Source organism: Adiantum capillus-veneris, chromosome 10, assembly GCF_014529385.1.
Source record: "Adiantum capillus-veneris isolate H3 chromosome 10, ASM1452938v2, whole genome shotgun sequence".
In the NCBI taxonomy this organism is placed as follows: domain Eukaryota; kingdom Viridiplantae; phylum Streptophyta; class Polypodiopsida; order Polypodiales; family Pteridaceae; genus Adiantum; species Adiantum capillus-veneris.
In genome coordinates this window covers 77,451,149-77,462,997 of record NC_140940.1, presented here as the reverse complement: position 1 = coordinate 77,462,997, position 11,849 = coordinate 77,451,149, and the positions used below count along the sequence as shown (strand labels likewise).

Genomic DNA, 11,849 nt, shown 5'->3' with positions numbered 1-11,849 from the left:
TTCATTGGTAGCTGCCATTCTGCCACGAGCTTCCATTCTACCAAGGACGTCCTACATTTGACAAGGTAGCTACCAGGATAACATTGGTAGCTACCATGATAGCATCTGTAGCTACCATGATGGCAGGGGGCAAGGTAGCTACTAGGATAGCATTTGGTAGTACTGGTAGCTTATTAGTGCTTTCCTGGTAGATTCTATTGTCATGATGACCCTGCAAGTAACTTGAAAACTTGTTCTTAATTTATTATTGTGAAGAACAGAATTCAAGGTGTTGGTACATGCTGAGAAGGAAGATGTTTTAGATAAAGTTTGTTGTTGCCAGGCTTTTATTCTGTTAACCACCACTGCTAGATTGCTTACTACTAGGATAGCATTGGTGGCCCCTATGTCTTCTTGGTAGCTCTCAGTCAACCAGCTACCAAAATGGCATTGGTAGCTACCAGGATAGTGCCAGTAGCTATTAGTGCTTGCCTGGTAGCTTCCACTATCATGCATGGTAGCTTCCACTGTCATGTTGTAGCTACATGTAACTTGAAACAGAAAGTCCTTAATTCCTTAATACTTTTCATGACTGCAGAGGCTGAGCCAGAGACTACAGTTGAGAAGAAAGGTGTGTTAGAGAACTACAGTCCTGGGAATGGAGATTAAGCAGAAAATGCTCCTTCATCAATGAAGGACAATGAAGTGTCAACCAGAGACACCAGTCCCTCCATCCTGCAGACCATACAAATGATGCAAAGGGAAAGAAAGAGAAAGATGATAGGTGTTATTTCTGGTTTTGTTTTTTCCTAAGGTAGATAATATTGTTTAAGGTTCATTCTTGTTGATTGTTTCTTCTCTCTTGCAGATGGAGCTGCCAAAAAGCCTACAGAGGATGCAGAAGGGCAAACAAAGACATCAAAGGACCAATTAGCCATAGAGACTAGAGAAAATAATAACATGGAATCTAGAAGAAAATGTGCTACAACAACCAAAGTCAGAAAAAGACTCCAAACATAGTCTCGATATTTTTGCTTTGTAGCCTATCGCCATTTTTAACTCTTTTCCTAAATCCTGTTGCTGTTTTTGGCTTTGTAAAAATTCTCCATTTCCTATGAATTAACAAAGCCAAAATCAAATTTTTTTGGTCCTATCCATCATTGTTGTTTATCTCATTATTGTTTTTATGTTCAGATGTTGCCACTAGCAACATTGAAAATCTTGATCACATAATAAGTATGATAGCACAGTCTACTATGAAAGACCCTCCTGATGTAGATTGTTCATTTAGAGTTGAGGGCCAAGTCCCATGTGCTAGCAACATTGATGACCAAGAGGATAAAAACACAAAGTTTTTTGTCCTCAGTATAGGTGAGGACACGGAGATTATCATGAAAAAGTCTGAACCAGGAAGGGAAAATGGTGATGCATCTGTGGATGCAGGTTGTGATTCAAGTTGTGCAGTTGGTGCAGGTGATGACACGAAGATTACAATTGATAAGTCTGAACCACCTCGGGAAGATGGTGACGCATCTGTGGATGCAGGTGGTGCAGGTAGTGCAGGTGAAGACACAAACATTATCATTGAAAAGTCTGAATCACCTTGGGAAGATGGTGATGCATCTGTGGATGCAGGTGGTGGAGCAAGTTGTGTAGGTGGGGCAGTTGGTGCAGGTGAGGACACAGAGATTATCAATGAAAAGTCTAAACCACCTCAGGAAGATGGTGATGCATCTGTGGATGCAGGTTGTGCAGCTCGTGTAGTTGGTGCAGGTGGTACAGAATATGTAAGGCACGATGATGGGACGGTGTCTCGACAAAGGGAGGATGGAGGAGGTGCAGGTGGTGTTGCAGATTATGTTAGGAACGATGATGGGACAGTGTCTCATCCATGGGAGGATCCTGGAAACATATTGTTTGAGAGTAAGCCAGCTCTAATCCTTGATATTAATGGTGTCCTGCTGACTTCATTAGACAAGAGGTACTGTTCACAGAAGCCTGCCTACTGGAATGATCTAGAAATTGTAGACATAGCAGGGGTGTCTGCTGGGTATAAAATGGATGCACCTGCATTCTTGGACAGGTGCCTTGTGCACTTTGATGTATTTGTGTGGACCTACTACATGAAGACTAAAGCAGAAAACCTGTTGAGTGTCTGCTTTCCTGATCAGTTTCCCCGATTCAAGGAAATTCTTGCACAGCAGGATTGTGTAAGAGATGCTAGAATCAAGATAACTGGTGGAAAGCCTGTATTTTACAAGAAGCTAAGTGACTTCTGGGAGAAAAGAGGTCAATACACTGCTACGTCCACAATTTTAGTGGATGACACACAGTACAAGCAGCTGTGGAATCCTCCAGGCAGTTTCTGCATTGTGAAGAATATGGAAAATCAGAATCCCACTGAGATTCAAGGATATCTTACAACAACTATAAGATCTTGGCTCACGGCTTGGCTTTGTACGGAAGATCGCCTCAAGTATGCCGAGGAATGTGCATTGCCGAGACCGATCGATAACCTGAGCATTAGGATCTCAAAGCAGTGGCGTCTAGAGTATTACGGCTAGATATATTATCCTGACATGTAACCATGATAAGCGATGTAAACAGTCAACCATTTACTGACTTATGGAGTATTTTTCTCACTTGTAATGATGACACAATGTAGTAAAGCAGCTTCCAATGCTCAATGTAGTAAAGCAGCTTTTGTTAACTTGTAATGATGATACAATGTAGTAAAGCAGCTTTTGTTAACTTGTAATGATGACACAATGTAGTAAAGCAGCTTTTGTTAACTTGTACACTTGTTTACGTTTTCACATTGTTCATCACTGCACCTCCACAGTTGCACAATCACAAGTACTTAACAGAGCTTCCGATACCAAGAAATGTTAAGGGCAGCTACGAGTCTGCATAGTAGCTACCCTTGCAGCTACTTAGCTACACTTGTTTAATTTTTCTATGTTGGTTGTGGGGAAGATTTATTTCTTATGGCTTAATGTACACGTGGGAGTACTGGTGGGCACTTGGCTTGGTTCTAGTGGTCATGATCATTCATGCATCAGATGTATTCAGCATTTACCAGAGTCACATGTCCATTGTCTCTTAGGACTCGCACATGCAGCCTCGAATGTTCGAAAAGTGCTGCCATGTTTGCACCCCTGCACTTATTCTGTACGGCTCCTTATCGCCCCCAACGTGATTACCCCCCCCCCCCCTCACGACGTTCAGCTATAAGGGTGCCGATGGCAAAGGCGGGAGAGAAGCAGGAGCCTACAAAAGACTGCTAACACCTACTGCTGTGGACCTGCAAAACCTGACCTTATCCTTTATCAACACAACCGTTGAGCAACCGCCTACTATGCATGTGCAAGATCTGTCATCGATTGGCTGTCCGATCAGGGGCATCGAACCCTTGAATGGCCAGCTGCATGTGCGAGTCTCATCTGGAGTTGCCCTCATCTCCTTTTTTAGGGAAAGGCTTTCGACAAAGTGTTCATGCTATCTGCCTTAGGATATCACATAGGCATTTTAGACACGATTCAAGCAATTGCAAAACAGGGTGATGCTCAGCATAGAGATTACGGAGATCCCCCCAAAGAAAAAAAAAAGAAAAGATGTTGAAGGGCCATCAAAAGCAGCTTAGATTAGAACTAGGAATGTTATACATCAAAAGGAGTGCTATTGTAAATAGCCTCATATGTTTCTGAGGAAAGTAAGAATTTTCTTGTACGTCCCACTTTCTGCATTGGGAACTTAATAGCTCATACAAGGTGGGATTGCAAGGTGGCTTCAGGCTCAGAATTTAATAGTTTGAACTCATAGGGATTTTCTTTTTCTAGTTCGTACCAAATGCCTTTGACAACAAATGAGCCGGCATTGCAAACATTCCCCCATGCATCTCTTAGCAAAGCTTTAGTTTGAGTCTTTTCTGCTGTACATTTCAAGACATAGAAATCCACAAGATCCTTATTGTCATGAGGAGCTATAACACCAAAATTGTCACCAACATGAAGTGCATCACTCAACGCATCATGGTGTCCTTCATATGCAAACTCTTCAATCTCATCATCATCTTCGACATCATCTGTAGGTTCAAGGGTAACATAATTCCATGCAGAAACGTGTGATTTGTTCGAACACCTCCTCCAACTACCTTGCAAACAAGCACTACAAAAGCATGAGAATTGCCGATACCTAAGAAGTTTTCCATTTATTAAGGAGTAGCCATGACACAATGTAACCCACGTGCATTAGGCACAGATTTACAATCCCGACGTTGGCTTCTATCCACATCACCTACTTTGACCTCCCAAAACAGTCGAGTAATTGGTCGTACCTGCGAAGAATACGTGGCTGTAGCACCATTGGACATGGTTTCTCTCAAAAATGGCACCACATCTGCTGCACATTGTAATTTCACATAGTCTGGCTTTAGCTTCTCCTGAGTGAGATGCCTCTTAATAACAGCACCTGCACCATCATGTTCTCCCTTCCCATGACCTGAACCTGAAAAGTGATGTGTCATTTTCAAACTTGTCAGAGTTCCATATCAAGCAACAAAATAAAAAGGCCTCTTTGCTTTGAACTGCAAAGCTGCTCCATCTGACCAGACCCAATGTTCTTTGAGCGATATGCCTAGCCCTTTCAACCAACCATAATGGAGCATAAAGCAATGCTGGACAAAAAGAGTATCATGGCTTTTATCATCAAATATATAGAAATGATAGTATTTTTGGACACTACCTGCAATCCTCACATTTGTAATGTGAACGAAGATTGTCACCTGGCTAGAAAACCAATGCATCAATTGGATCTCGTTCTGCTCTTTGAAAGTGTAATTTTCGGCGAAATCCACCACTGACACTACCACATCTTCAGGGAAGATACGTAGACAATCTTTAAACTGCTCGGCCTGCCATCTGTAAACAAAATTGTGCTTTATAAACTTACTCCGATGATCCTTGAACAGTATGAAAAGCTGCCCGCACTGCATCTCCTTGTGATTCTTTTCTTCTTTTCCCTGAATCTGTTTCTCCAACTTCAAGGTCTTCAAAAATCTTAACTCTTACCATGCGTGCACCATTTAACCCTTCAATCGGGCAAATTGGTAGCTTCTTTGAAGGCCCACATGAAGAGCATTCGCCAATCAAACACTTCAGTGCAAAAAAATTTGACCCGCTAGCCTTCGAGCATAAAACTGACTCCCAAAGCTTTGTAAGTCTAGGGCACTAATTTGTCTGAGCACTACATTTCAAATTTGCACCACAAATATCACATTGACAACTACACTCTTTCCCATGCACACCATAAGAAATCTGCCTTATATGGTTTACAGCATCCCTCAAGAATGACATTTGAATATGAGTGATGCAACAGCAGCTGTAGCGATCTCGAAGCTTGCGTACAAAATAAGGTTTCAGATTTTCAAATGTCCTTTGGTGAATTTGTACCTCTGGGTGACTCTGTTTGAAGGCAAGAAATAATTCTACCTGCATTAAATAATGATATTCAGTACACTTATTGGCAAAATCATAACTTATTGTTGACATGCAAAAGTGAGATCAATCTGGTGGGAGCTAGTATAAGAATGGTAACTAATATTTTTGTGATCAATGGAAGGAGAAAAGTTACAAGAGCTTGAGTCTAATAGTAGAAAGCACTCTAAGACCTGGTTGTTATCAGACTACCTAAGGGTAGCTGCCAGGTTAACAGTGGTAGCTTCCAGGTTGACAGTGATAGCTACCAGGTTGAAAAAATAGCCAATCCACCAGGATTGCAATGGAAAACTGGTAGCTTCCACCAAGGTTGCCATGGCAGACTGGTAGCTTCCACCAGGATTGCATGGCAGAGTGGAAGTTATTACTCTTAGAATGGTAACTAATATTTTGTGATGAGTGGAAGGAGAAAAGTTACAAGAGCCTGACTCTAATAGTAGGAAGCACTCTAAGACTTGTGGCTACCTTTACCTTGAGTAGCACTATAAGGCTGGTTGTTATCAGACTACCTAAGGGTAGATACCAGGTTGACATTGATAGCTACCAATCGACCAAGATTGCCATGGCAAACTGGTAACTTCCACCAAGATTGTCATGGCAGACTAGTAGCTTCCACCAGGATTGCATGGCAGACTGGAATCTATTACTCTTAGAGTGATAGCTCCAGCTAGCACTAGGATACTGATAGCTACCAAGTTGACAATAAAAAGCTACCAATACACCAATACTACCATGGCACTATCAGACTAGTGGCTACCTTATCATGACTATGAGACTGTAAACTAGCAGGTTGAACGTGGTAGCCAGCAAATTTACCAAGAACACCATGGCAGATGGTAGCAACCCCTATCAGACTAGTAGCTACCTTTACCGAGGACAACATGGATGCTACCAAAGTCTGACAATGGCAATTATAAGGATCACAGTGGTAGCTACCAAGCATGTATAGGAAGCTACCTATTTGGCAGTGGTAGTTACTAGGTCTAAAGCAATGTGCAACAATAAGAAAATTGTACAACAGTCAACTGAAGTACAGCCAAACCAGTGCCATAATTGTCAATGAAAATAAGCTTGTAGTTACAAAACAAACCTGGGGTTGCTCCAGAAGATGCACTGGGTGTTTATCAAATACTTTGCATGCAATACGCTTTCGACACACATCCTTTTTGTTGGGCGATACGCGAGTATTGTGAGTCCAGAAGCTCACCACTACGGCCTTCACTTCCTCTGTAATTACACTATTTGTGTATGGTTGTGGCCCACACAAATGCAATGGCAGTTCTGTATGATTATGTTTCAATCGAGATCTAGCTGCATAGAATTTCCTTTGATGGATACCAAGAAGCCTCAATGCAGCTGCTATATTTGGTTTTATGCTTGTGGAATTCATAACCATCATGATACTCACTCGTTTAATAAACAAATTTGTTGAGCTTTTTGATCTCTTGATTACCTTCAGAGTGTTGTGCATTCCATTAATCAATACCCTATGCTCATCATTGGAAACCTCACCTCTTGTAGATTGAATTTTTAGGTCTCTCAATGCTTGATGCTTGAGAATGCTCCTGATGATTTCCTCCTTTGCCGTGTTGTCAAGACCCTCTGTGCACTACTTGAAAAACTTGATCACCTGTGCAGTAATTTTGTGATGCTGAAATTCATTAATATCGACCTGTTTAATTCTAGCTTCCCTTTCTTTGATTCTCTCACGATATGCGCGCTTTTGGTTTGCTTCATAATCCTTGATTATACTCTGTTTGCATGAGTTGCACTTGACTGAGTCACAACAAAGGCATGTGCTACTTGTTAAACTCACAACATCCTCAACTGGAATGATTTCCACCATCTTGTGAGTCTTTGAGAGGTGGAAAGAGGATGCCAAAGTAGGTACCCTGTCCAAAGCTGAGCCCTAAACACCAGCTAGGGATTCACATGCAATGTGTGTGTGTGTGTGTGTGTGTGTGTGTGTGTGTGTGTGTGTGTGTGTGTGTGTGTGTGTGTGTGTGTGTGTGTGTGTGTGTGTGTGTGTGTGTGTGTGTGTGTGTGTGTGTGTGTGTGTGTGTGTGTGGTGTGTGTGTGTGTGTGTGTGTGAGAGAGAGAGAGAGAGAGAGCAGTAATCGAGGAAGGCAAGCTACTCAAAGAGAGAGTGCATGCTCAGCTATGGATATGGGAATTGTAGCAATAGAGAGAGAGAGAGAGAGAGAGAGAGAGAGAGAGAGCATCTATGGAGGAGGCAGCTATGGAGGCTTTCAGCTTCAACACCAGGGGGGGGGGGGGGGAGAGAGAGAGAGAGAGAGAGAGAGAGTAACAAAAAGGCGTAACAACCTTTGATCGTGGTCTCTACACGTGTTTTAAAATGTCATTATTAAATTCACTCAAAAGTTTCCCTCCACCTTTAGATTTGGGAGGTAGCTACCAGCGTGCTAGTGTGTCCAGGACACAGGTAGTAAGTCCACCTATTCATGCATCCACCCCTCTATGCTAGGTAGCTTCACCACATTGTTTACTAATGGTTATGACAAGATCATAGGCATCATAGTGGTACAAGACCACATAAGACTCGAGGAAGGACGTAAGCATGTAGTGCAAAAGCTCAGAAGGCTTGGGGTAATTCAAGAAGAGGCATTTCTCAAAGAGGTAAGGAATTTGCTACAGGAAGGTTTCATTGACCCCATTGAGGACTCAAAGTGGGTCTCTCCAGTGGTAGTCACACCAAAGTTTGTGTCGACTACAAACCTCTCAATGCAGCAACAAATAGGGATCATTTTCCCCTCCCATTCCAAGATGAAATTCTCAATGAGGTAGTAGGTCATGAGCGCTACACACAATATGTGATGGATACTCAAATAGGAGTTTTCGTAGATGATTTTTGCATCTATAGTTCTCACTCTCTCCATCTGAGCAAGGTCTATGATGGCCTGGCTAGGCTGCAAACCTTGGATGGCTAGTTTAACGTAGATAAGTGTCACATTGGTGAAAGCAAGGTCACTCTTCTTGGCCATGTAATTTTAGCAAAAGGGATTGAGTCTGATCCTAGCAAGATCCAAGCTTTAGTATCTCTGTCATCATCGACCACAGCTAAGCAATTGGTCTCTTTCCTTCAGAAGGTAAGGTATTTCAGCAGGTCATTCACTTGCTCTCTCAAGTGGTTCTCCCTCTACAAAAAATCACCCATAAAGATGTCTTCCTATGGAGTGAAGAAAATGAGCAACAGTTTTCCGAAGAGAAAAAGATCCTGGCTACACTTCCCACCATTGCACCCCCTAGATGGGACAAGCCATTTTATGTTAATCCTAGTGTACGAAGTGATACACTTGGAGCCGTACTAATGCAAAAGGACCCCCAAACCTCTTTCATGCGTCCTATCTACTTCTCTATTTGTGTCATGACCCCATCAGAAAAAGGATTCACCGCGGTAGAGCATATGGTGCTTGCATTGATGTTTACCACTACAAAGTTTTTCTCTTATCTATTGCCTAGACCCTTTGTAATTCAAACAATGGAAGAGGTCTTCTCGTATGTGATGCAACAAATGGATGTCTCATCTAGAATCTCTAAGTGGCATGTTAGATTACAAGAGTTTGATTACACCATGCAGGTAGAAAACTCCACCAGGGCTAGTCTAGCAGGTATTCTTACTCATTGTCACTATGAGAAGAAGCTAAAGGTCAACACACAAGGTAAATAAGTGACACCAATGGTAGAAATTCCTAAGCCAGAAAGAGCTCATTCTCTTTTCTTGGATGGAGCATACAAAAGAACAGTGAACCAGTCTGCAGTTGGTGTCATCATTTTCAATGAGCAAAAGGAAAAGGTATTCTCTATTGGGCAGTTGCTACACTCCCACTCCAACAATGAGGCAGAGTACACAGCTTTAATTCTTGGATTAGAACAATGTGTTTTGCAAGGGATTCAACGCCTAAATGTGTCTGGCGATGCCGTGCTTTTGATAAAGCAGATAAATGGCACTTGGATTTGTAAAAATTATGTTTTTCTTGGCCAATTACACCAAGTTAAGGATCTTTTAAGAAATTTTGAAGTAGTGCAGTTATTTCATGTCCCTAGGGTAGAAAATCAAGAGGCAGATGCTCTAGCCAAGGAAAGAATACAAGATGTTCCCATAGGAGCAATCAAACTGAAACTACCCCTCTTTCAAGGTAGCAATGCTATTCCTGATATCATCAACCTCTTAGATACAAGAGAATGTCCTAAAGGGTACACCAAGGGCCAGAAAAAATGGCTTTTTCGAAAGGTAGCAAGATACCACCTTCTAAACAACAACTTATATTGCAAGGACAAAGACGAGATTCTCAGGCGAGTGCCAATATCAGTGAAATCACGGAGGTAATCTCAAGTTGCCATGATGGTGTCTACGGTGGCCATTTTGCTCTAGGTATTACCAGTAAGAAGATTCTATAGGTAGGATTCTCGTGGCTTAGTTTGAACAGAGATGTGCATCATTGGTGTAAAACATGCAAAGCTTGTCCACTGTCCAGTGATCGTACACTAACCTATGAGCCACAGACTCCTATCATCTCATATGGTCCGTTTGAGAAGTGGGGAATAGATGCAATTGGTCCTTTACCAAGGGCCCAATCAAGTAAACTATACATTCTATTTGGTGTAGACTACATGACCCAATGGGCATAAGCAACAACCACCACACGCAATACAGCCCAAGAAGTGGCAAAGTTCATATTTGAGCACATTTGTTGCCATTTTGGCACACCTAGGGAGATAATATTTGATAGAGGGCTAGGTTTTAGAGGCAATTTGGTGGGAGAACTGATGAAAAAGTTAGGCATTACACGTCGACACTCCACCCCATATTATCCACATTGCAATGGTCTAGTGGAAAAGGTAAACGGCATGATATGTAAGATCATCACAAAGCAGCTGAATAACCACACAACTGATTGGGATAAGCATCTTATGGCCACTCTTTGGGCCTATCGCACGACATTCTAAAAATCACTAGGTTTTCACCCTTTCCATCTAGTATATGGAAAGGAGGCCATTCTACCCCTCGAGGTACAGATAGCCAGCTTGCGAGTCATGGCTAGTCAGTTTTACAGCACCCAATTGCCCATCTCTACAACCACATCTTGGATCTAGAAAGGCTTAAGCTAGTTAGGGAAGATGCAATGAACCACTATGCAACACAAGCAGAGCAACGCCGACTCACATTCAATCAAGGGATTAAGGAAAAGGGTCTGGAGAAAGGCATGTTAGTTTTGAGATACGAAAAAAAATTTGACACTAGGAAAGATAAGAAGTTTCAGCCCAGATGGGAAGGGCCATTCATTGTCAAAAAGCGATACGCCAATGGCAGCTACAAATTGATGGAAGCAGATGGTCAAATTCACAAGACCAAAGTCAATGGTTGGAGGCTCAAAAGGTACTTCTTAAGATTTGATCTAGAGTTCCTGCTAGATATTCTAGAGGAGGGAGAACCCTCCAACTCCGTTGCTAGAGAATCAGAAGCAGAGCTAGAAGCAGGCATGCCTCTAGCCGGAAGGGAGGGCTAATGATAGCCGATTTTCAAAACCATGGTGGTGAGAACCAACCACACTCAGGGGGAGCCTAATAATAAGCAACGAAGAAAAAAATGTTTTTTAGTCTGCCACCATGCCACCCTTTTCCCTCCCATGCATGCGCCGGCAGCGGGCTACCTCTTAGCTTGGCCACATTCTCTCCATTTCTCCTCCGTTGTCACCAAAGGACAAGCTCTCTCTCTCCTTATTGGCTCCATCATTCTCTCTCTCTTCCCCTCGTTCCTGTGTCACCAAGCCCATTGGGCGCAAGATAACATCTCTCAACCAAGGCAGGCCGCCATGCTTGGGACAAGAGTCTCTCTCTCTCTTTCATTATTCACACACACACACACACACACACACACACCTTCCTCCCTCATCTCTCCCATCTCATCCTACTCTCCCTTTCTCCAACTTGTTTGTCAACCAAGGAGGGCTGCCATGCATACTTAGTCTCTCACACCACACTCCTTCTCTTGCTTGGCTCGGCCGACTCTCTCTCTCTCTCTCTCTCTCTCTCTCTCTCTCTCTCTCTCTCTCTCTCTCTCTCTCTCTTCTCTCTCTTCTCTCTCTCTCTCTCTCTCTCTCTCTCTCTCTCTCTCTCTTGTCACACCCACCCATACACCCACACACTCCCTCCCCGACTCCTCTCACCCCTTCCCTCCCTATTTGTCTCTCACTCGCCATCATCTCTCGCTCGCTCCCTGTGAAACAGCCCGCAGGTGTAGCAGTTTTCCTATCTCTCTATATATATATATACACACACACCTACACACACACACACACACACTCACCCCAACCCCTCTCCCCATCACCCACCCTCTCCTCACTCACACCCTTG

At 42.9% G+C, this 11,849-nt stretch overlaps 1 protein-coding gene and 1 pseudogene across 1 annotated transcript; both read left to right on the top strand.

The window, feature by feature from the left end:
- The first annotated feature begins 1,235 nt into the window (after positions 1-1,235).
- On the top strand, positions 1,236-2,543 carry LOC147449106 (uncharacterized). The gene is made up of 3 exons (XM_086522536.1): positions 1,236-1,290; positions 1,351-1,542; positions 1,615-2,543. Exons 1-3 carry the CDS (start codon positions 1,236-1,238, stop codon positions 2,541-2,543), a joined length of 1,176 nt encoding a protein of 391 aa, XP_086378662.1.
- Positions 2,544-7,952: 5,409 nt separating this feature from the next.
- Positions 7,953-11,002, top strand: LOC147449105 (uncharacterized; annotated as a pseudogene).
- The last annotated feature ends 847 nt before the right edge of the window (positions 11,003-11,849 follow it).

What these genes read in the sequence shown, in the direction of transcription:
- LOC147449106 (XM_086522536.1), top strand. Translation starts at nt 1,236, where the DNA reads ATGAAAGACCCTCCTGATGTAGATTGTTCATTTAGAGTTGAGGGCCAA. An exon ending in AGTTGAGGGCCAAGTCCCAT is followed by an intron (nt 1,291 to 1,350) that starts GTGCTAGCAACA and finishes TCCTCAGTATAG; the next exon opens with GTGAGGACACGGAGATTATC. An exon ending in AGGTGGTGCAGGTAGTGCAG is followed by an intron (nt 1,543 to 1,614) that starts GTGAAGACACAA and finishes CTGTGGATGCAG; the next exon opens with GTGGTGGAGCAAGTTGTGTA.